General features: G+C 37.8%; 4 protein-coding genes across 5 annotated transcripts; all 4 read left to right on the top strand.

The window, feature by feature from the left end:
• The first annotated feature begins 7,224 nt into the window (after positions 1-7,224).
• LOC121989614 (receptor-like serine/threonine-protein kinase SD1-7) lies at positions 7,225-10,386 on the top strand. The gene is made up of 6 exons (XM_042543755.1): positions 7,225-8,763; positions 8,847-8,986; positions 9,056-9,266; positions 9,337-9,574; positions 9,644-9,794; positions 9,869-10,386. The coding sequence occupies exons 1-6, from the start codon at positions 8,634-8,636 to the stop codon at positions 10,175-10,177; spliced, it is 1,179 nt and encodes a 392-aa protein (XP_042399689.1). The 5' UTR covers positions 7,225-8,633; the 3' UTR covers positions 10,178-10,386.
• LOC121991563 (G-type lectin S-receptor-like serine/threonine-protein kinase At4g27290) lies at positions 7,424-8,314 on the top strand. Its single transcript, XM_042545553.1, has one exon. It carries the CDS (start codon positions 7,424-7,426, stop codon positions 8,312-8,314), a length of 891 nt encoding a protein of 296 aa, XP_042401487.1.
• Positions 10,387-11,311: 925 nt separating the features above from the next.
• Positions 11,312-14,244, top strand: LOC121989609 (vesicle-associated protein 4-2-like). Of its 2 annotated transcripts, none has more exons than XM_042543750.1 (7): positions 11,312-11,731; positions 12,254-12,324; positions 12,402-12,468; positions 12,576-12,694; positions 13,451-13,528; positions 13,621-13,740; positions 13,840-14,244. In XM_042543750.1, exons 1-7 carry the CDS (start codon positions 11,437-11,439, stop codon positions 13,897-13,899), a joined length of 810 nt encoding a protein of 269 aa, XP_042399684.1. In that variant the 5' UTR covers positions 11,312-11,436; the 3' UTR covers positions 13,900-14,244. The 2 variants fall into 2 exon arrangements, with proteins under 2 accessions (XP_042399684.1, XP_042399683.1); XM_042543749.1 differs by having other exon boundaries at positions 11,313-11,731; positions 12,402-12,483.
• Positions 14,245-19,649: 5,405 nt separating this feature from the next.
• On the top strand, positions 19,650-22,314 carry LOC121989607 (internal alternative NAD(P)H-ubiquinone oxidoreductase A1, mitochondrial-like). Its single transcript, XM_042543748.1, has 9 exons — positions 19,650-19,769; positions 19,897-20,494; positions 20,575-20,791; positions 20,871-21,031; positions 21,126-21,191; positions 21,279-21,442; positions 21,523-21,637; positions 21,717-21,896; positions 21,984-22,314. The coding sequence occupies exons 2-9, from the start codon at positions 19,901-19,903 to the stop codon at positions 22,137-22,139; spliced, it is 1,653 nt and encodes a 550-aa protein (XP_042399682.1). The 5' UTR covers positions 19,650-19,769; positions 19,897-19,900; the 3' UTR covers positions 22,140-22,314.
• Positions 22,315-25,349: the final 3,035 nt, after the last annotated feature.

Raw genomic sequence — 25,349 nt, 5'->3', positions numbered from 1 at the left:
TCTAAGTGTGCAAGGACTTAGGAACACAAGAAGTCGAGCGAAAGACACAACGAGTGAGAAGGATGGCACAGAAAATGAGTCAACAGGCTTGGTGTATCTGAGGGATAATGAGCTGCAAAAAGTACACCAATAGACAAGAAGGACTTGTGTGGCGCTTCTAAGGGAGGAGAAACTAGGGAGGAAGACTGCTTGAGGAGATAGCCGGAGTTGGGTTCGAGTAAACTCAACTCTAGATGGCCGGAAAATTACCCAAGGTCAACTCTGAGTTGAATGTAAGCTGCCACCTAAGGTCCAAATGATAATTTTTCAAGGTATGAGTCAGGAGATGTTAGGATGTATACTAAAAGCCTAGCTTTTGGTATAAACATTTATCTAGAAATAAGAATCATATTGGTCAAATGTCTACATTTATGATAAATATAGTTGTTCAATTAATTTATATTGTAGATAACATGGTGTGTGGTGTCACACACAGAGGATCATGTTATCAGTACCTTATAAATTATAAACAGTAGCTCACGACCAAGATGGAAAGGAACAAACCATTGGAAGGTTGTAGTGTAATTAGGAATTAGTTTATCTTAACTATATAATTACACTAGTACACTTAGAGTGTATTGAATAGGACCATTAGATGTCGTTTCTTTTATACTGACTTTATAAAGGAACAAAGACCTCAGTTATTATGGAAGTGTGTGCTCTTAATCCTAATATAATAACAAGCACATATATTTGATATTTATTTCTTTAATTTATCAATGAGTGAGATTTAGTTCGATAAATCAATAAGCCCGATAAGTTGGAAAATGATATCACTTATAGTGTGTGTTGTTGATTATAGAAGGAAATTGTGTCCTAGTAATCTAGGTTGAGAATGTTCTCAAGAGGAGCTCATAAGGATTGTTATGTTAAACCATGCAAGTGGACTTAGTCCGACATGACGATAAGGTTGAGTGGTACTACTCTTGGACTAAGATATTAATTAAATGAGTTGTCAGTAACTCACTTAATTAGTGGACATTCGACATCTTAAACACAGGGAGACTAACACACTGATAATAAGAAGGAGCCCGAAATATAATTTGGGATTGGTGCGGTAGTTCAATAATAGTTCTCTAGTATAATGAATTATTATTGATAAAATTAAGTTGTGTGTTCGGGGCGAACACGGGATGCTTAATTTTATCGGAAGACCAAAACCAATTCCTCCTCTCGATCCCTATCGTAGCCTCTTAATTATAGAGTACTATACCCACCTATACCCACCTTCTTACCCATCCTATAGGGGCCGACCAAGCTAGCTTGGAGACCAAGCTAGGGTCGGCCATGGCTTGGTTCATGGGTGAATTCATGTGGTCGGCCCTAGCTTGAACTCAAGGTTAGGTGGCCGGCTCTATTAAAATAAAAAGGAATTTTAATTTTAAAATTTTTTCTTATGTGGATAACATGATTTAAAAGAGAGTTTAAAAATTTAAATATTTCCTTTTATAAGATTCTACAAAAGATTAAGAGAAGAGCTTTCCTTTTAATCATGTTCATGATTTAAAAGGAAGTTTAAAAATTAAAAATTCTCTTTTATTAGTTTCTACAAAAGATTAAGAAAAGATTTAATATCTTTCCTTATTTGTAGATTGAAAGGAGATTTTAATTTTTAGAGATAACTTTCCTTTTTGAAAATTATCCACATGTTTAAAAGAAAGATTTTAATTTATAAAATTTCCTTTTTATTAACCAATCATGAAGGGATAAAAATTATTGGAGAAATTTTTATAAATTTCCGGAAACAAATTAGGAAGTTTTAATTCTTGTTTTAATTAAAATTTTCCTTGTTTTGGGGAGAAAGTGGCGGCCAATAAAATTGGAAAAAGAAAATTGATTTTTAATTAATTAATTTTTTTTTCATGGAAAAAGAATTAAGGAAGTTTTTATTAAAATTTCCTTATTTGCCAAGACCAAGGATTATAAAAAAGGGGGTAAAGGTGCCTTAATGGTGAACAACTCTATTCTTTTTCTTCCTCTCTTTTCTTCCTAGGTGTGGCCGGCCCCTAGAGGTTCCCCTTCCCCTTCTCTCTTCTCCTTCTTGTGGCCGAGACTTCATCACCTCTTGGAGATATAGAAGTGGCCGGATCTAGCTTGGAGAAAAGGAGAGAAAGGAGGCTTGTTTCTTGCATCCCTTGGAGCTTGGTTGGTGGAAAAAGTTCTTCATCCTTTGGAAGTGTTTGCTTGGCCGAAACTTGAAGGAAGGAAGAAGAAGGTGCCTTGGTGGTTCTCAACTCGGAAGATCATTGCCCACACAATATCCGAGGTTAAAAGAGGAATACGGTAGAAGATCAAGAGGTCATTAAAAGTTCACAAAGAAAGGTATAACTAGTAATTATTTTTCACATCATACTAGTTTTATTTCTTTGTAAAAATACCAAATACAGGAGGCATGTGATTCTAGGTTTCGAATTAGTTTTCGATGTTGTGTTCTTTTGTTTCCTTTTTGAACTTGTGCTTCGATTGTTCCTTTTGGTTAACCTAGAGTTATTTAAGGAAATTAAATATTAACTTTCCTTAAAAGGCTTTGTCTAGGCGGCGGTGGTTGCTCCCATATCCAAGAAGGCCATGTGCCTCGCCATGCAGTCTTGGAAGCCAAATTTGGAAATTAATATTTAATTAACTTTGTGACCTAGGTGATTTGGATCGAACGTGTTAAGTTCCGCAGGAGATCCAAATCTAAACCTAAAAGAACATATAAGTTAAACTTGGGATCAAACGTGTTAAGTTCCGCAGGCGATCCAAGTTTAATTTAAAAGAAAATATGGTAGCTTGGAAAAGTTCAGATCTTGTACAAAATTTTTGTACAGAGGAACCATTAGGTTTTTCGAGTAGCAACCAACAGGGGAAACCTAAGTTGTCACCAAGTCGGCCAAGACAGGAGGTTTGGTGGCTTTATAAAGAAAAACTGGGTCTTTCACCCCTTGTATGAAGAATGGAAGTTTTTCAAGAGATTAAGCCAAGCTCTGGACGAAAAGAAGAACACCTTGTTTTCCATTTTCTTTGAGTAAAAGAAAAATGGGAGAGTCGAGAAGATAGGGCAATTCGATACAGTCAAAAAAGAATGACAATGCTGATTAGATTCAGAAAGAATTTAGACTAAATTGAGACAAAGGAATGTGAAAATATCACTACACTTCGGCAAGGAAGGCCGAAATGGGGAAGCGCAACCCACTTAACAAATGACTCATAAAAAGGTCATGAAACTAGGGGACAATCCGACCAGTCATTATCATTTAGAAGCATGATCCGATAATTGGCTGGGATCTCGTAAGTTGTCCTTATTTGATCCAAGGCACTGCTGGTGAAAGTAGACTCGATAGACCTATACTAGGCAACGAAAGAAGACTCCGTAGCTATTGAGTAGCACAATACCAAACTACGGATACTATATCTAGAGGATAGATGATCAATAGTTGATCTGAGAAGAAAGTGATAAAGAAAAACATGGCAACTTACTGCAAGTTGGGAATCGGAGTGCTCGGAGATGAAGGAGATGCAAGCGATGGGCATAGAAGCAATGGTTACGCAATAAGGGCAACGACATCCTTTTTTAACCTAATATACCCTCATTTATTAAATCCTGACCGATGGATCTCAGCAATCACAAGAGCAGGATAGGTTTTTGATTGTTCGATTGAGTCTATGGTTCAAATCAAATCTTAGTAATCATTGTGATTCGGATGATGCCTCATCTTTTTTGTAGATGGTCACATCACCTTAAGGAATACAATCTTGGAGACATGTTGACACACTTCGGGCTCAACAATCGAGACAGATTATGTATGATGTGCATTTATTAAGCATAGCGGCATTTAATGTGCAATGTCGTTTAGATCACGTCTGGGATTCACTATGTGGATGTTATACAATTGGGACAAAAGTAGCCTCAACAACACAACAGCCCAATCATTCAAACTTTCGCCTCCTTTGACTATACTTGAAGGGAAGATTGGTGATATGAGAGATAATCAGAGGGTGTTACATGGGTTAAGGAGGTCAATAGTTATGCTGATGTAGCAATCAAAATCAACAGAGAGCCGCACTCTCTAATTTTGCATACTCCGGAGACTTCATGCCACCCTGACTCTGTATCGCTCTTGAGCCAAGATCATCCCGGCTCTGTGCAGCTCGACTCCAAGCAATCCTAGCTCCGCATCAATCTCGAGTCTGAATCATTCTTGACTCCAAGCGAACCCCAGCTCCACACCGATCTCGAGTCTAAATCATCCATGACTCCAAGCGACCCTGGTTCCACACCGATCTTGAGTCTGGATCACTCGAACTAACCAGAGCGGCACACTCGACTACTGACAACTAAGGGGATAGTTGTTGCTAGCTAAGATACGGACAACATAGCCGTTGTTCACCGAAGAACATGGGAAATACAGACCATTTAATCCGAGAAAGGTGGGTAATGTATACCTTGATTTCAGGAAACATGGGTAATGTATACCATCATGGATTTTGGAACACAGGAAACATAGCCGCAGCTCTATAAAAGATAGCCCCCTCCTACCAGCGCAAGTACACACACATCCAAAAACCCTAAACTACTATTCTTTTTTCTTCTTCCTTTATCAAAGACTTACTTAAACATCAAAGTGGCTATATGAGGAATCCTTCAGTCGTCATTCTATCCATCTCCTTCCTATTTTCTCTTATTCATACTCCTGTGGGTCTCTTCACAAATCATTACTGTTGCTAGATGACCGATGACCAAGTCAAACACTGATACCTACTCACCGATGGCTCGTTCGTCAGCATTCTCTAGTAGGATCAATACCAATAGATTCTTCTACACTTGTGTTGACTAATGACAATCAAAATCCTTCTAAATTTTATTTTTCTCTGAGTTCGGTGCCTTCTTTGGAAAGGATATGAATGGAAAGTGATGGATGGGAGGAGACTTTGATTTTAGTCTCATATTAAGAATTGTATAACAGTTCATTTATAATATGTTATAATTATTGAAATTGTGAATATATACATGGGCAGACTCTCTTTCACATGTGTTTGTGCAATGGGTGTAAATCTAAGATTTAGATTATACTGAATCAAAGGTGACTCGTGTGAGCACAACCTGCGCGCCTCAAATGCCATACCAATTAAGCCAAAATTTGCCTAATCGAATCAATCAATGTTTAATGGAGAATCCGTTAACGGCCGACTACTGATGACCAACGATTGACATTTTGATTCAGGCGGAGAAAAAAAATAGAGGGATGCAGAAGCAAATAACTCCATCCAACTTCATTTTCTCGTTCTTTCTCTCTATCATGCAATTTTCGCTCAACAGTTTACTTGTGATAGTATTCGGGTGCATGCTCTGTTCGCCACGACAACATGTGCTAAGTTGTGCTCATAGTTTTGTAGTCATATATTAGGGAACAGACGTGACCTTGTAGCACTAATAGAGAGGATGAATTGAATATAGGCTTGGAATTTCATTTCTTGACTCTGTGCAGATACTCATTCGAGCTCAGGCTACATCGGCAATCGGGACATTTCTCTCCCGACTCGGCACTTGCATTCGACCGACTAGGTATTCGAGCAATGCATCGACTCGGCGGATCGAACACTCGACGTCTCGACTCGGCAATCCTCTTGACCACTTGGCAATCAACCAGGTTAGCACTTAGTGACTCAGACAAGTCGCTATTTGACGTTTAACATCTCGAACACTCGACAATCCTCCTGACTTAACAGCTCGGCAATCAAGTGACTTAGCTGACTCAAACTCAACGCACTGCTTCTCACTCAAGCTCGGAAAGCACTCATGAGGGCTTGTCTCAGCAGCAATGATGTTCCACTTATACTCAGACAATCGAAAGCTTGACTGAATCAGTCCCACTGGTAGTTTAAGATTAACCGTTGAGGTCATTTAACATATAAGATTGAATTTTAATTATGTTATTTTAAATTCAATAATTTTCCCATATACCTCGAGGGAAGATGGTCCAACACGACTAAAAAATTCCAACTTTAGTCTTCTTTAGGTTAATCCTCGGGCTGGAAGAGTTGGAGTAGCCCTTTGCTTTTGGGGCCGGCTGGCGTCCTCAGTTTGATGACGGTGACACCGATCCTTCGCCAAGAAAGGATTAGAAAATGAAATGGTTTAAGCGATTTTAATTCAGAGTTTTGGGATGAAAGATTAAAGATTATAAGTTCATGTCACATTATTTTTGAGAAGTAAAGCTTATTCAATATAAGGCAGTGACAATGGTATGTGCCCAACTAATTACTTTTTCGAATTTTCTCTCTTTTTTTATTAATGATAATCCCCTCTGTTAAGTTCCTAACAAGTTTTATTAATGATAATCCCCTCTCTCAAGTCTCTAACAAGTTGCAAGATTGGAAGAGAAGTTCGTTTCCACACTTATTCAACCTCTTCACCTAATCTTGGGCAAAAATCAAAAGTGTCTTAGATACCGGAATCATAAAAATAAAAAATCTCTCCTTTTTAAATGTTAAAAGAGACCCTCTATTTTAAAAATATTTTTATTTTAATAACTATCATAATATATAAAATTAGATTATTTTAAAGTTTAGTTTAGTCAAAAAAAAAAACCATAAATAAATTATTTTTATATAATTTTGTAAACCAAATTAATTAATATTATTTAATCTTGATTAGTGGCGGCTATCATTGCTTGCAGTAGGTAGTAGCTAATTAATAAGTACTAGAGTCAATTAATTGAGCGTTATAATAATTTTATGATAAATTTAATTATTTTAAAAAATAATTTTAATTAAGTTTATAAAGATTTCTTAAATATAGAAATATTTTAGATTTTTAATTTGATTTGTTTTTATATAATAGCTATTTTGTGATTAAAATAATGTTGAAATAATATTATTTTTAATATAAAAAAGTAATCAATTTTTTTTTTAATTTGGAAGCATCTTTGAATAGTTCGAGATACTTTTTTTCTTTTAAAATTTTCCCTTTAATTCTTCGTGTGGGTCATGCTTGCCTTGTCAACTTCGTAATATGAATCTGTTGGCCTTCTCTTGCTGTAAAATGATATCCTCCGTCAGAGGGGGCAATCTTTCGACGTGGGGGACTCTTATTGGATTGCTCCTAACCAGATAGATATTCTCGTCCACCTGCGTTGACTTTTGACTAGTCAAAGTCCCCCTCAAATCCATTTTTCTGCAAAGTGCAGCGCGCTTGCTTTCGTTGCCATCTGCAACTTTACTTTCGTCTTCTTGAGGTTAATCCTTGCCCTAGAAAAGCTGGAGCAGTCCTTTTCTTTTGGGGCCGGCTGTCGTCATCTGTTGCGGCGATGATTACACTGATCGACGATCAATTCCAAGAGATTTATCTGGCCCGTTCGCGTTGAAGCTGGCCTGATCGCCAGGCTTGGTGATTCCGCCCGCCATGGTCCGGAGAGCCCTGCTCCTTCTCTGCCTCATCGCCGTTTGCTTCGCCGCCGACAATTTGACCCCTGACGAACCCCTCCTCGACGCCTCCGACGCCACCTTGATCTCCTCCGGCGACAAGTTTGAGTTGGGCTTCTTCAGCCCCGATCCCACCTCCCCCAACCGCTACGTCGGCATATGGTTCTACAACATGACTCCCCAAACCGTGGTTTGGGTCGCCAACCGCCGGACCCCGGTCGTCGGCCGCTCCGGGAACCTCTCCGTGACCTCCGCCGGTATGCTAATCCTCTCGGATGGCAACTCCACTATCTGGTCCTCCTCCGGCTCGCCTGCCCTTGCTAACCCGGTCGCGCGGCTGCTCGATACTGGAAACTTCGTCGTCGGCGAGACCGGCGGCAGTGGCTCGTCGACGTGGCAGAGCTTCGACTTGCCGACCGACACGCTTCTCCCGGGGATGCAAATCGGGATCAACTTGACCAGCGGTCGCCGCGCCAACCTCACCGCGTGGCGAACGGCCGTCGATCCTTCGCCCGGCGACTTCGTCATGGGCGTCGACTGGCGCGGCGTCCCGCAGATGGTCGTGTGGCGCGGCGCACAGCCGTACTGGCGCGCGGGGCCGTCCAACGGCCTCTACCTCAGCGGCGCGCCGCAGATGTACACCGAGAACCTGGTAGACTACCAGTACACCATCGACGGCCGCGACTTCCTACTCGGGCTTGAACCAGATCCAGACGTGGGTGGACGGGAGCCAGGCGTGGAACGTGCGCGGCTATGTGCCGCTGGATCCCTGCGACTACTACGGCACCTGCGGCCCCTACGGCGTCTGCTACCCCAACACCTCGCCCCTGTGCCAGTGCCTGCCGGGATTCCACCCGGAGAACGAACATAACTGGGATCTCCTCAGGGATTGGTCGGACGGCTGCCTGAGGAACACAAACTTGGACTGCCGGAACGGCACCGATGGGTTCTTCAAGCAGAGCGGAGTCAAGCTGCCGGACACATCGACGGCGGAGCTGTACGAGAGCATCAATCTGGACGAGTGCGAGACCCGGTGCTTGAGCAACTGCTCCTGCGCGGCCTACGCTAGCGCCAACATCAGCAGCGGCGGCAGCGGGTGCATCATTTGGACTGCCCCGCCGACGGACATCAAGTGCTTCTCCGACAGCGGGTCAGGGCAGGATCTCTACATCCGTCTGGCGGCCGCCGACATGATTGCCATCTCAGAGTCAAGCAAATCTAACCGAGGTCGTCAGGCCATGATTATCTCCGTCTCTTGTGCGGGGATCTTCCTCGCGGCGCTCGTCGCTTCCGTTTTGCTAATTCGGAAGATGAGAAGAAGTACGGCCAATCCCACTTCATCAGACCTCTTTTACTACTCCACCGTCAGCAGCCATAATAACAGGGTGCGTTTCTGTTAACAGAGAATTCCATTCCTGAAGAAGGAGGAGAAGAAGAAGACCTAGACCTGCCTCTGTTCGATCTAAGCTCAATCGAAGATGCCACCGGCAACTTCTCCTTTGCCAACAAGCTCGGTGAAGGAGGATTTGGCCCAGTCTACAGAGTACGCACACTGTACCTTGAACTCGGAGAAGGTGACTCGACGCTGAATTAATGTGTTCATTGATTACAGGGTAGCTTACGCGAAGGGCAAGAGATCGCCGTGAAGAGGCTTTCCAAAACCTCAGCTCAGGGAGCCGATGAGTTCAAGAACGAGGTGATGCTGATCGCCAAGCTGCAGCACAGGAATCTCGTTAGGCTTCTCGGTTGCTGCATTCAAGCGGGAGAAAGGATTCTGATGTATGAGTACATGCCTCATGGAAGCTTAGACACCTTCTTGTTTGGTCAGTGCTGCCCTCCCTTTGTTTCATCATAATGAAGATTTGGGGATGTTAAACTTTGATAATTGAGCAGATATCGAGAACCGGGCGCTGGCCGATTGGCAAACGCGATACAATATCATAGTCGGAATTGCTCGAGGACTTCTTTATCTCCATCACGATTCGAGATACAGGATCATCCATAGGGATTTGAAGTTGAGTAACATCCTCCTCGACAAAGATTTGACTCCCAAGATTTCAGACTTTGGAATGGCAAGGATATTCGGAGGCGATGAAATGATGGGAAACACCACTAAAGTGGTGGGAACTTAGTGAGTATTCTCTTTGAGACATTCTACAATTGTTTGCTTATGTTCTAACTATCTATCTCCTTTGTTTAGTGGATATATGTCGCCTGAATATGCGATGGATGGAATTTTCTCGATAAAGTCAGACGTATTCAGCTTCGGTGTGATCGTGCTCGAGATAGTGAGCGGTAGAAAGAATCGAGGAATTTATAATTATATGCACCATAAAAATCTCATCGGATATGTAAGTAAACCTAAAAAAATTATTTATTTATTTAGTTTTTGGGGAGTGACATTTCAAATATCGTTATGTTGCAGTTGTGGAGCCTATGGAAGGAGGATAAAGCATTAGAACTAGTTGATGATTCGATGGCTCAATCGTTCCCTATCAATGAAGTTTTAGCATGTATAAAGGTCGGTCTCTTATGCGTTCAAGAACGACCCGAAGATAGACCAACCATGTCGTCGGTGCTACTAATGTTAAGCAGCGATGCTTCTATGTTACCCGAACCAAAGCCGCCTGGTTTCGTAGTGACAAAGGAACCATCTGAAACTGATACGTCGACGAGCAAGGGTGACTCGCTCACTAGGAACCATCTCTCGATCACAGTCCTAGATGGTCGATAGCACAGAGAGTACATTTTTGTTAGCCTTGTGACAAACTTCTCATGGTAACAGCATCAACCAGGTTAAGTGTGCCCATGTTGTATATACTGAAAGGATTTTGATAGCAATGAATTAGTAGAGAGCATTCAGCAAACTGTTTGACAAAATGCAAAGATGTTCTGAGTTGTAATTCTATACAAACATTAGATAAATGTATTTTGACATTTTTACATTGTCCATATCAACAAGAAAATGTCTATTAACAGCCAAAGAGAGCCTTTTGATTTGTTATAAAAGGGTGTATTGAAAGTGAGTCTTCGTGCGATGATAAAATTGTTGCAACATAATCTTAAAATTATATATTTGAATTATGGAAATAATTTCTTGTAAAATATAAGGTAAAATTGTATATAATAGATTCAATATAATCTGACTCTCAATAAATGTAAAATATTTTATTAGATGTTTCACCTTCTCAATGTAAAGAGTCACTGTGCTAAGATAAAATGTCTTCCATAATTTATTTGTCTATGTATAATTAGAGTCTGGGATGAGTATTATTACCTTTTACTCTAATACGATTCAACTCTTTCTCAGACCTCTCACTGGTGGGAGTTTGGTATATAGGATGCCCTTTTATCAAAAGGGTATTTCATCTTGTACATTTTTATTTTTAAAATTATTTTTATTTTTGATGATTTTGTAGTTTCAATAAATTTATAACTATTACAATATTACCATTTCAAATAAAATTATATTATAGTAATTATAAATCATAACTGATAGAACATAAATATTTTAATTCTGATCAACATTAATAAATCATGTTATAGTGACAATATGAGTATTTCATTTTTATCAATAATCAATATTATCATATAGTAGATATATTTATTATTATGATTATTATTTTGACTTTGATCAACATTAATCATTGTGCATATTCATAATTTTTATAATTTGGATATGTCATTGCTAGTTAATACTAGTTAACATTGATCAATACATGGTAATATTAGATTATAACAATTATAAAGTAATATAAATAATTTATTATGATTAATATTAATGAATATTATGTTATACTAATTAAGGAGTAGTTGTTGTAATTGTGGGGGAAAATGTGTGGATATATATTGCAAAGTGGGTAAGCGGATGTGAAGTTGATACCTCCGCTGAATTTGAATCCTGCTTCCTGTCGGCGTCAAGTCCGCCCTTCTCTTCCTTTTGGCTTTCCTTTCTTCTCCGTTATTCAGATCGGATAGCTGCCAGCGCCAGCGATGGCGCTAGCTGACGAGAGGGCTGAGCCGTCTGACGGCGGAAAGATTTGGAAGCTCTGCCGGATTCCATTCTGGCAGGCGGGCGCCTCCTCCTCGTCTTCCGCGGCGGCGGCGGTGAGTCACCGCCACATCAGCCATGGTCCCGACGCGCGGGCGGCAGAGAGATCCGACACGCAGTACTCGACGACCTCCCGCGGCGGGGGCGGGAGAGGATCGGTCTCGTCGGTGGCCAAATCGCTGCTGCCCGTCCGGCGCTGCCTCCGTCTCGATCCCTCGAGCAAGCTCTACTTCCCTTGTGAGTTTCATTCGCCTTATTTCCTTTTCCTCGCAGACGAATTACCGATTTTGGTAGCACTCCTGTGAATTTCAACTTTGGCTTAAACTGAATAGTTGGTGTTAAATGAGGGAAGTTTTGATCTTCTCCTGTTGACTTAATGATCGATCTACTCAAAATCTACATTTTATGTCGAATCTATAGAACAAGAAGTGGTGAACTAACTGTTTTCTTTTTCTTCCTGTGATGTTTATGTGATCTTTAGGGGGGAAATTTAATAATCATACGAGGATCAAAGCTTCTTCGCTTGCTACAACTAATTAGTTATATTTGTGCGGTCTAATTACCTGTTATAATTGTCGTTTATCAGTGTTCATCGGAACAGTGTGTTGCGTACTTTCCTATTTTGCGAATAAGTTCACTCATTCTCGTGTGTTTTGTGTTTCATCTGATCTTTATCATAAATTGGAAGTTTGGAATGCATAACTTCTTGGTTGGTATAGTTACTCATCTTTGCTCACTGCATATTCTTTTATGTTGAAGATGAACCTGGGAAGCAAGTCAAGAGTGCAATCAGGATTAAAAATACAAGCAAATCACATGTGGCATTTAAGGTTCGTCCAGCACTTGCGATCTTTTTGCTTCAGTCTGTTTCGAATGAGGTATTGCTGATATCAATTTCTGATATTAGTTTCAAACCACCTCGCCAAAGAGCTGTTTCATGCGCCCTCCTGGAGCAATACTTTCTCCGGGCGAAAGTATCGTTGCAACTGGTTCATTCCTTCATATTTCAGCTTATCTTTTTATTGTTGTCTCTTATATGGACGTGGCCATTTTGGTCTCATTGCAAACTTCAATTTTGCAGTTTTCAAGTTCGTGGAGCGTCCAGAGAACAGTGTAAAAGCACTAGATCAGAAAACCAAGGTTAAGTTTAAGATTGTAAGTTTGAAGGTCAAAGAGCAAATGGAGTATGTGCCTGAATTGGTGAGATATCGTAAACCAAACCTTTTATTGACCTTAATTTTGATGCAAAACATATTGACATTTAATAAACCTTTCCATTGGGAAGATTGTGACATGTTATGTTTTGGGTAAATTTGTTGCTACACATAAATCATATGTATATATTATTGAGTTTGGTACAAATCATAATACTTTACCTGAGATAAGACAATACTAGTAACTACCTGAAATTGAATGATAGGTTTCAGATAGTATTCAGCATCTCTATACCTGCAGTCTCCTAAATCTGAATGCTTAAAAAAAAATAATTGTTCATGTTCCACTATTCTTCAAGTATCATTCGAAGACATGCAATGTGCATTGAAGATTTTAGCCATTTAGGTGGCACATAGATAGCTCATTAAAATGCTACCATATAGTTGAAAAATTGTTGAGCTATACTTTCATATGTTGGACACTATCAACAGTAATATTTTCCTTTTCTTATATTCTTGTTAGTGAAGGGGAGTCTTGGCGCAACGGTAAAGTTGTTGCTTTGTGACCAAAAGGTCATGAGTTCGAATTATGAAAACAGCCTCTTGTAAAAAGTAGGGTAAGGCTACGTACAATGGATCTTTCTCCGGGATCCCACATAGCGGGAGTTTCGTGCATCGGGCTGTTTTTTTTTTTTTTAATATTCTTGTTAGTTTTTTCTTTAAAAGTTTTCTACATCCCTGCTTGATTGCATATTGGACTGAAAGTAACATTCCAAGGCATGGTCATATACATGTCCAACAGTTCGATGAGCAGAAAGATCAGGTCTATGTGGAGCAAATCCTAAGGGTTGTATTCTTGAATCCTGAGCGTCCAAGCACTGTAAGTCAATTAAGTTGAATTATGTTACACAAATCACCCCCTTTCTTGAAACATGCTGCATAACTTGGCTAATATGTTGGAACATGTTGAAGCAATTGGATAAATTGAAACGACTGCTAGCCGAGGCTGATGCTACAGTTGAGGCTCGAAAGAAACAGCCTGAAGATACTGGACCAAAAATTCTGGGTGAAGGGCTTGTTATTGATGAATGGGTAAATTATATCCTGATCAACAACAACATTATTGGACACTAAACTTTTGGACAAATTTGTTATTTTAATTATATACATAATTCTTGTTTTTTTTATCAGAAAGAGCGCAGGGAAAGGTATCTAGTTCGACAACAGATTGAATTGGTTGATTCTATATAGCGCAGTATTTTGGTCGTCCACATCAATTCAGTAGTCAATGACGCCTGGACAGACATTTACTTTGCTCCAACTCCACTTCCCAGCCTGTCGGAGAGTAGATGCTTGTGATTGCTGTACTCAAATAAGGTTCTTCCTGCTTGTAGTTAGATTCTGCTGATGAAATAAACAAGTAAAATTTCAGCTTTACTTCAATGTATAATTACTTAAGAAATTCTAGCGAGTGCTTCATGAATATCAATAGATCAGTGAGTTGGTTCGAAGTGACAGAAATCTACAAAGTGGGTTACAATTGCAGCTTCATGTTGTTTCGTGTTGTGGTAATCTGGAATTGAGTTATTTTCACAATTGTGCTTTGATCTTCTCACTCACAAATAGCTAAATTAGATGACAAATGACACGACGGAGAATTGTGTCTTATACTTCGTCAAAAAATTTGTTGTGTTATGGCAAATCTAAACATGGATAAGCCCGTCGGACCTTAAAAATACATTAATTCATTGATCTATTCTGTCTCAGATTGAACAAAATTGAAGCCGGTCGCCAGGCGTTTTAACCAAAGCGTCTCGTTTAGTTTTGTTGCCTCACAATTCATATAAATAGGGGATCTACATGCCATTGCAGGTCAACAAGAGGTTTTGTGAGGTGAAGAAGAAGTAGAAGAGAGTTAGCTGCCATGGCAAGCAATAGATCTTCTACATTTTACTTATTGTCCCTCGTCCTAGCTCTCCTTCTCCTTGTCTCCTCGGCCGAGGGTAAGCTTTAACTGCTACTGAGCTAAGATGATCCAAAACTAAATTTACTTTCGTACTAATCTTCCCTCCAAAATCTCTTATCAAACTAACATCTTTTTCTTAGCTTTATCTTTCGGGATCGGGAGGCCAATGCCTGCACCTCTAGCTCCAAGGTGCAACAATGTCTACGGAGCAAAGCAAGGTGACACATGCTTTGCAGTGGCTCAGATGTTCAATTTGACGCCTGCTCAATTCAGTGCGATCAACCCTAACCTTGATTGCGACAAGGTTTTCATAGGCCAGTGGCTTTGCGTCAAGGGGACTACCGCTTGATGGGATCGCCATGGTCTCCTTCACTTATACTTGGATCTGCCTTATATATTGTGCTCGGGCAAATAAGATTATTCTATGTATTCTGATAAGTCGATCCTTCAGAGTTCATATCTTCAAAATGAATTGAATTAAGAGTTAATTTCACTTCTTTTGCATTGTGCTTATCATTGTTATTGTTGAATGAGAAGTTCAACTTAGGAACCAAGTAAGCAACAATGGATGAAGTGTATAATGCTTTCTCAAGTTTGGCATGAAGATAATTCCATCCATGTTTAGCGTGTGTTTTTATGAATTTCATTCTTAATTTCTCCATTACCATAAGTACCTTCGATTATATATAAATTAGTTTTTTTTACGGCTGTAAACAAGCCGAGCTTAGTCGAACTTTAGGGTGTTCAACCTTGTTTGATAAGATAACCGAGCTGAGCTGAGCTTAAAATGAACCAAGCTTTTGAAATGAGTATTCAAGTTTGACTTGATTTATTTTTTATGAGCTTGAGCTTATTTGAAGTTTTGCTTGAGCTTGGTTCGTTTAGATGTTATCAAACTTTCAATTCAAGCATGACTTGAGCTTGGTTCGAGCTTGGTTCGAGCTTGGCTTGAGCTTGGTTCGTTTAGATGTTATCAAACTCTCAATTCAAGCTTGTTTGATTGTTTGATTGGTTATTAAGATTGATCATTTAAATTTATTTATTTATTTTATTTTATTATTTATTTATCATATTGAAAAGAGTTTTATTAATAAATATGGTTTGTGAACATTGTTCACGAACATTAACGAGCTGAACACATATGTGTTTAAGTTTGTTTGTTTAGCTTAACCAGTTGTTCAAGATTGTTTGTTTAATTAATCTTATGTATATTGAATGAACATAAACAAGCTTTTATCAAGCCGAACACCAAGCTTGTTCACGAATGTTTGGTTCATTTACAACCCTAGTATTCCTTGCCAATGCTAAATATTTCTAATAATCATGAATATACAATATTTGCACTATTTATATATATCCTTGTTCCTTTCTTGCATTAAACCTAAACTTACCAAGTATGGGGGACCATTGAGATAGTTTTTTTGAAATCATTTGGATAGAAAATTAAAAGAATATCTTTTTATGGTATTATCGAAAAAGTACTTTTTCTTTCAAAAATTTTCAAAATAGCATTCTATTTATAATTTGTTATATAAAATGTCTCTATGCTCCATCTTACAATTGTTTTGTGCAAAACAGCATCATCACTTTGAAACTACTTTATATAAAATAATATCACTTTTAGAGTTGCTATACAAAGTAATTCCATATAAGTTTACGACGATATGAGTTGGATTATTAAGTCATGAGTTAAATATATCAAAGGAGCAATTAAGAATTTATGAGATAGTAAAAAAATATATATATATAAAATTTTATTGTTGGAAAATAATAAAATTATTACCATGCGATCTTCCAATTCGAATTGTGATAATAGCCCTACAATAGAAGACAATCATTTGCTATTGATCGTCTTTTTATTATATCAATCGCCCTTTTGGGTATTTTTTGTATTATTTATTTTATTTTATAGCTTTACTTCTTCATACATAAGCATTAACACGATTTAAACGAATCAAATGGTAAGCTTGTTCATCAAGTTCATTTGAAATTAGATGGCTATTTGCATGCATTACACTCGTATTTATTTATACTTCCACAGCACCTGGAAGCTTTTAGAAATATAAATCGTCTCCGGATGTAATTCAGATGATGAACGTATGATATCTTTAATGTAATAATAAGGATTGGTTGTGATGATCTAAGATTTATCTCATTATATATTTATAATCTATATATTTATATTTATCTTTTTTTTATATCTATAAAATTAATATTAAGAGCCGTCAAAATAAGTAGATCTTTAGATTTTTTTTGTAAGTCCATTCAAAGTCGCTTGCAATTTTACACGACTTATTAACAGTTCAAGTGGGAAACGTTTTCGATGTCGTGTCTTTTCTGACGGTGGCACATGCAAATCAGTATAATTTAATGCATGTCCATGTTCTCCAAAGTCTCATCAATTTATTTCCTCATACTCCAATTTCCACGCAATTATTTTTTGCTCCATACGAAGGGCGTGCCTATTTTTTCCTAATAAAGGTATAACTCGGGAGCAGATCTCCTGGTCCGCAAATTACGGACCAGGAGATGGTCCATTACATGTGGACCTTTGATTTGAATGAACTCCATTTATTTAAAGATGGGGTCCATTCAAATCAAAGGTCCAGATCAATGGATCATCCCCTGGTCCACAATTTACGGATCAGAAGATCCCTGCTGATATAACTCACTTGATTTTTTTTAATAAAAAAAAGTGTGTACGATAATATTAGTACATGCATGGTTACTACAATAATTTCTGGTATAAAATATCTCACTCAATGTCTAATTTTATAATGCAAAAGATCCTGTGTAAGGATAAATGTCCTCCCATAATTTATCTTTTTTTTAAGACGATGTAGGAGTCGATAAGATAATGATTTCAATTATGTATAATTATAGTCTTTATGAGTTGGCACAATTTGTATTTATATGAATGTCAGTAGAGGTGTAATCGAGTCGAGTTGAATCGAATTCTTGAATATTTGAACTTGGTTCATTTATAATCGAGTCAAGTTCGAGCTTTATTTAACGAATATATTCATGGTTCACGAGCTTATTCGAGCTTTTATCGAACCTAAACGAGTTTAATAAATACAAATTATAAATTTAAATATTCATTAAAAACTAAATTATATATTTAAGAGAAATTATAATATTCTTATTAAAGTTTATAATTTTATTCTAATAAATAAATTTAATATATTTATCTATACTTTTCATAAGTAGAGTGTAAAATCTATAAATTCAATATCAAAATTATTATTGTTTTTATTTAAAAGTTGATTCATGAGTTTAACAAACGTGTTCACGAGCTAACGAGCCGAGTATTGTGAAGTTTGAGCTTGACTTGTTTATCTTAACGAGTCAAATTAAATGAGCTCAAACAAACTTTTATCGAATCGAGATTCGAATAGCTCACGAGCGATTTGATTCATTTACATCCCTAGATATCTGTCACAATTGGTCCATGAATATTTATCCTCTTTTAGAATGTGTGAGACCTCTTGAAGAGGCCACTAAAATGATCGTTTTCCTATCTAAATTTCTAATCTAAATGTGAGCTGTTGTAATAATTATAATTTTATAGTTGATAAATATGTTGTAACAATCACTATTTTGTAACTACTATAGTACATATTTAATATGTTAAAAAATATTTACATTATAATGATTATGATTCATTTATGATAGTAATTATAAAATTATAATTATTACAATGTGAATTAGATCTACTCCTCTAATATTTATGTTACAGCAACTATAAAAATTATAACGGTTAAAACATGTGTAGTATTTACGGTTTGTAATTACTACAACTCGAACAATAAGTCTTACCATGCATCCGACCCGTTTAGAATTTTGGACGAAAATAATATTAAAAAAAAAAGAAACAGCATCCCCTTTCAATTTTCATTAAAAGAAAAAAATTAAAATGGGAAGTCGTGATTAAAAAAAAACAATGCCCTTTTGATTTTTGTAAAAAAAGAAATATGATTTGGAAAAATTATATTAAAAACTCTCGCTCTTTTCCAACTGTTTTGGTGGGTCCCAGACCTTTAACTGCCACTCAAACGAAACACCTTCCGCGAAACCAGGAAGAAGGAAAATAAAAACATGGAAACAAAGAAAAAAATTGGGGGAAAATGGTCGTGTTCCAATTTCGTTTGAATTGGTTGGCACTTGGCAGTCAGTCAATCTTGGCGTCTGCCGTGTATCTTGGTGGTGTTGTTGTCTTGGCTTTTCTTTTTCACCTATTTCTTAGGAAACGTAATCATAGACATGTACATTCATAACTAGACCAATTACCCTAATAACATTTATTTATATAAAAAAATGTAACTCACATTTATTTAAAAAAAAAAAGCAACCCTAAGATTTGAGATAATAAAACTTGACATCACCATTGAATAAGTCTCTTCAACTTGAGTCGGGTTAAAAGATCTTTGAATAAAGTATTTTCATAGTTTGGGCATAAATTTCTTTGGAAAGAATTTTCTAAAACTCTTCTCGTAGAAAAATTCTTAGGGAAATACCATTTTTGCACCTCTCCTCGCACATTTCTATAGAGCTTTGGAACATAAGACCAAAAACCTCAAAACACATCTCATTTCATTTCATTTCATTCCATTCCATGTAGATACAAACTAAAACTCATTTTTTAGGTTAAGATTCTTAGTATTTATTATTTTATTAATATTATTTGCTGTGCCCAACCCATCCTTGACGGTGGACAATTCAAAGCTTCATTTAATTCCTTCAACAAAACGTGCACTTCATTCTTTTAATTTCCCTCATTATTTTTTTTTCCTTTTCTTCCCAATTTTTTAAATTATTATAAAAATTCTCTGCCAACAAAAAGAGAGCATAATACATTGAATTGAATTAAAGTTTAAATTCAAATTCTATTTTTACAAGTTATAGACAAATGACAATAAAAAAAAACACATTTTTAATTATTTTTATTTGTCCTTTCAAAACTCGTTCTTTCTTGTATAGTAAGTCAAGATTTTTTTTTTCTCCTTTTGTTTTTTTTTAAAAAAAATCATTACTATAAATATATATGTATAGTTTGCCCTATTCTCAATTCTGCAACTGTGTGAAGTTGCCGACTGTTCTTCATCGGCAAGCTCAGGCTCAAGCTCCGTCCCCTTGTGATCTGCATCTCATTCAGGTAAGGATGCCAAATTTGCAGTTTTTATTGGAGTTCTCCCAATTTCTTGGAGTTCAATCTCTATTTTTTATATGTTTGTTCTTGATTCTTCCTCAACGCGATCAAAATCACAACTTTGTTTATGTAGATCGATGCAGAACATGGCTTTTTCTAAGATTGCGAAGGCTGCATTGAGCCAGTCACGAAGCAGAACGGCCGCCGGAGGCATGCACTACAGACCGGAAACGCTCTTCCGCGCCGGGGTTCCCTCCGGCCAACCGTACCACACTCTGCTCAATGGAGCTCGCCACTTGTCTCCGATTAGAAGAGCCGGCGTCTTCGGAGACGAGAGCAGAGCCATCAGCCACACGCCGCACTCCCAATCCCCCTCGGCCTCGGCCGCGGCCGCCGCCCGAAAAGACGAGTTGGCGGACGAAGACGACGAGAGGCTGCCGGGGCTGGAGGCCACCAAGCCCGGCCAGAAACCCAGGGTTGTGGTCCTCGGCACCGGCTGGGCCGGCTGCCGGTTCCTCAAAGGCCTGGACGCGAAGCTTTACGACATCGTGTGCATCTCCCCCAGGAACCACATGGTCTTCACGCCTCTGCTGGCCTCCACCTGCGTCGGGACGCTCGAGTTCCGCTCCGTCGCCGAGCCGGTCAGCCGGATCCAGTCCGCCCTCGCCAGATCCCCCGACTCCTACTTCTACCTCGCCTCCTGCACCGGCATCGACACCGACAAACACGAGGCAACCAGCTCAACCACTCCTCTACACCATATCCGACGGCAACTCCCTCGACTTGTGCTGACTGTTTCAGCCGTTTGCAGGTGTACTGTGAGTCCGTTCCCGGCGACGGGCAGCCGCCTCATTCCCCCCACCGCTTCAGAGTTGCATACGACAAGCTGGTCATCGCAGCCGGTGCGGACCCTCTGACCTTTAACATCAAAGGAGTCAAAGAGAACGCCATGTTTCTCCGCGAGGTAAACCATGCTCAAGAAATCCGGAGGAAGCTTCTCTTGAACCTGATGCTCTCCGAATCCCCCGGCAAGTGGCATCTGCATCTGCTCTTAGCAAATTTCCTCCAAGTTCCGATCATCACTGTGTTTTCGTGTGGAATGTGCAGGCATATCCGAGGACGAGAAGAAGCGACTTCTGCACTGCGTTGTCGTAGGCGGCGGCCCGACCGGAGTAGAATTCAGCGGTGAACTCAGCGATTTCATCATGAAAGATGTGCGCGAAAGGTATTCGCATGTGAAGGACTACATTCGAGTGACTCTCATCGAGGTGAACCCTTCAAGTTCAACATCATGCTTCTTCCTTTTCCTTCAAGATAAAACCAGGCGAATCACTTGACGAGGCTTGATGGTTTCTTGAGCAGGCAAATGAGATACTGTCGTCGTTCGATATTAGCTTGAGGCAATATGCAACGAATCACTTGACAAGGGTAATGTAGATGCTAGCAAGTGCCATTTTTTGTCCTTGTCTGCGAGTGTGGCTAATCGTCGAACAATTTGTGTGCATTCTTCTCCAGTCTGGAGTTCGCCTCGTGCGCGGTGTCGTCAAAGAGGTGCTTCCGGAAGTGATCCACCTTAACGATGGAACAAGCGTTCCTTATGGTCTCCTAGTCTGGTCGACTGGGGTTGGGCCTTCTCAGTTCATAAAATCTCTCAACTTTCCCCAATCCCCTGGAGGAAGGTTAGTGTGGCATTGAGTTGTGCTGCTCAATTCTGTTTCGGTATCATGTCGAGAACAAACATGGCGATTTATGAATGCAGGATCGGTGTCGATCAATGGCTTCGAGTTCCCTCGGCGGAAGATGTTTTTGCACTTGGGGATTGTGCTGGCTTCCTTGAACAAACAGGGAAGCCAGTTCTTCCTGCTCTGGCTCAGGTCAGTCCCAACTTTTGATACTTCAGCTCGTCTATCTGTTTTATGTCAAATTATGACAATTGTGTGATATGTCAAATAGGTTGCAGAGAGGGAAGGCAAGTACTTAGCCAACTTATTCAATCAGATCGGTAAGACGAATGCCGGGAAAGCTTATTGTGCCAAAGAGGTTCCTCTAGGAGATCCTTTCGTCTACAAGCATTTAGGGAGCATGGCATCTGTCGGCCGGTACAAAGCCTTAGTCGATCTAAGGCAGAACAAGGTAGAATCAAATCCTTATTCTTTCTTAAGCACAAAGCCTTAGACTGAAACTAATTGTTGTGCATTGTAAAACTGACATATCAAATAGGATGCAAAGGGTCTCTCGATGGCAGGGTTCGTCAGCTGGTTCATATGGCGTTCGGCCTATTTGACTCGCGTGGTGAGTTGGAGGAACAGATTTTACGTCGCCGTCAATTGGGCTACCACTCTAGTATTCGGCCGGGATAACTCGAGAATCGGTTGATACAGGCAGTCCACATTTGTATTAGTGTTCTTCACACTATTTGTTTCCTATATTCATTAGCATGTTATTTGTTTTAGGGCGATCAAGTGATCGGTAAACGTTCTTGATTGTAAACAATCTTTATAACAGAGCTATGGGCATATGAAATTATATTGGAATCTTGCCTTCTTCCCAACTCTACTCTCTATGATTGATACATCTTCAGAGGATTGAAGGATGTGTATTATATAACAATGTAGTAGTTTCAAATTATTGTCTTCAAAATGAATGATTTGCCTAGGAAATCTCTGAATTCTTGCAAAGTTATGAGATGTTACAGTAAAAAACTAACTACTCAACTCGGAGGCCGATCTCTATTTGAATTTTGATCCTCTTATTTGTTCTTCGAGTATTCCTCTTATTTGTTGTTTTAAGTATTTTACCATTGCATCACACTGTGAAGTTTCTTAGTACCAGACCTCCTCGAGCAGGCTCCCTCTTCATCTCTGCTTCTTTCCCACTGCCTCTGAAGTACCTGTATACTTGCCGAAAACAAAATGAACATATAAAAGAATCAAATAAATTCTTCTGTTTCTTTGGCTGAAAGAATCATAGAACTACTGTTAAAACTCCAACAAAAGCTTGCACAAGTACTTCATTTTATTCAGAAGATTACAAGAGTTGACACATCCTAACGTTCCCTTTGCTGATTACCTTAAACAAATGGTAAAGTATAAAATCGAGTAAACAAAAGACTTACCAAGTAGAATAGGAAAAACCACCCAAAGGCACTTTCAGTCCTATAAAAAATGTCAGATAAATAACAAGCAGAAAAAATGACTTAAAGAAACAGTTTTAAAGAAAGATATAATATAAACAAGCAGAGTATTATGATAATCCAGCAGTCATCAGAGAGTACGACTGCAGATTTTCCTAATGGGTATAGAGAATAATCCACATACATGGATCTCAACAACCAATAAGATGTAGTTTAGATGATTGATTACCCAAATGCTTAAGTTGATAGGAAAGAAGTCATGTCTTGTTAATCATGATTGAATTAATGCCATTAACCTTGAACTTTCATAGCAATTAAAAGTAGTGAAATAACTTTTTTTTTACAAGTTAATTCCACCAAGAACACAAAGAAATTTATTTGAATTATGTAAATATTATAGAACTTCTACTCCGTGTTCTACATCCACCTCACTCGGAGAGTAGAAAGAGAAGTCAGTCTACCAACACGAGAGTAGTAGTCTCTCACTGCAGTAATATAAAGAAAGACGTTGGATTCTAGGAAGCCACTGCAGTGAAAGGAACAACTGATAGTCATCATGAGAACTAATAGACCATTTCTCTAATTGTCATTTCTCCATGAAGCTTCAAATCTTCAAGCTCAATAATTGAGCATGCGCCAGTTCTAACCGCAGAAAGATAAACTTGGAAGATTAATTAGTCGTGACAACCCACAAGGCATGTTTGTCAATTTAAGATTATTGCAATAAAGATATTGTAAATTGTTGAGAAAGATTATGGAGTCAGGTAAACACTTCTTTGACCGGATGCAGAAGTTGTTTGTGAATGTGGATGTGGATTAATTGTGGCTAACAACAGCGTTGGAGAAAACAGAAGCAATCACTTGTAGGGCGACGACTCTTCAAATCTTCCTTTTTGATGGATTTTAAATCGATTATTACTTTTAAAAAGGGGTAGGATCTTCTTTAATACGCTGTACTCTGAAGTATCTACACCCACCTTCAGGAACTAATTACCTTTTACTCAAAACCGTGGAAACAACCTGACGTCGGGTGATAACTTTGCGGGAGCGAGATTCAAATTCCTTGGGGTTTATTTTCTTAAAAAATAAATTTAAAATTTATCACCTTTAACTATTACGTTATCTCCTGAATTACATCCCGTATCAAATAATTTATTAAATTAAATAAATAAACTTGAATATATACATACATCTTGTTATACTAAATAAATAAAGAAATTTATCAAAAGAACAAATAGTTTTATATTATCAAATTTAATAATCAATGAAACAGATTTAAAATATAAAAAATTTAAATAATTAAATAAATTTTAATTGAGAATTTGATAAATCTAAACAAATCAAACTCAAATTAAATAATCATTTTAAATGATTTATTCCATTTTAGATTTAATTTAATTTGACTCAATTAATAAATTTAAACATAATAAAATTGAGTTCAACGGGCCTATAATTGTCAGTATGTGGCTGCCTGTGTCAAGTGGTTAGGTCATGCAACTATCTAGGTTACGTGATCTTTATTATATGTTTTTTTAACAAAAATAAAATCATGTGCTCTTTGAATGTAGGGGGGTAAACGAGTCAAGCTGCTCATGAACTATTCGAATCTTGATTCGATAAAAGTTCGTTTGAGCTCGTTTAATTAGGTTCGTTAAGATAAACAAACCAAACTCAAGTTTCACAATATTCGACTCGTTAGCTCGTGAACATGTTCGTTAAGCTCATGAATCAATTTTTAAATAAAAAAAATAATAGTTTTGATATTGAATTTATAGATTTTACACTCTACTTATGAAAAACATAGACAAATATATTAAATTTATTTATTAGAATAAAATTATAAATTTTAACAAGAATATTATAATTTTTTAAAATATATAATTTAATTTTTAATGAATATTTAAATATATAATTTATATTTATTAAGCTCGTTTAGGTTCGATAAAAGCTCGAATAAGCTAGTGAGCCATGAATATATTTGTTAAATAAAACTCGAGCTCGACTCAATTATAAACGAGTCAAACTTAAACATCAAAAAATTCACCCCTATTTGAATGTGATGCGCTATTTTAAAATTTTAAAAACTTAGGAACGTGGTATATGAAAATGCCGTTTTTACGCTCAAATAAGCTCGTCAAAACTGATAAAATATTTATTATATAAATTAAAAGGTAATATTGATATAACTTCATTTTAATATAAATAATGGAACTCAACTGATAAAATATTTATTATATCAATTTAACTCAGAGCCAGAGATGACCAATTAAATTATAGTAATATTTCAATTCCATTTTTTATTGTTTTAAAAAAAATTACATAAAACAAATTCTTTTCATATAGTAAGAAAATATAAAATAAATAAATTTGAACATTAATGAACTCCATTCTAAGTCGAAGCTGAATAAAAGTGATGAACAATTTATAAATAAATTTATTTATTTAATTTATAT

This window comes from Zingiber officinale, chromosome 6B (assembly GCF_018446385.1).
Source record: "Zingiber officinale cultivar Zhangliang chromosome 6B, Zo_v1.1, whole genome shotgun sequence".
In the NCBI taxonomy this organism is placed as follows: Eukaryota; Viridiplantae; Streptophyta; class Magnoliopsida; order Zingiberales; family Zingiberaceae; genus Zingiber; species Zingiber officinale.
The sequence above is the reverse complement of the archived record's forward strand: the minus strand, read 5'-3'. Positions and strand labels throughout refer to the sequence as shown.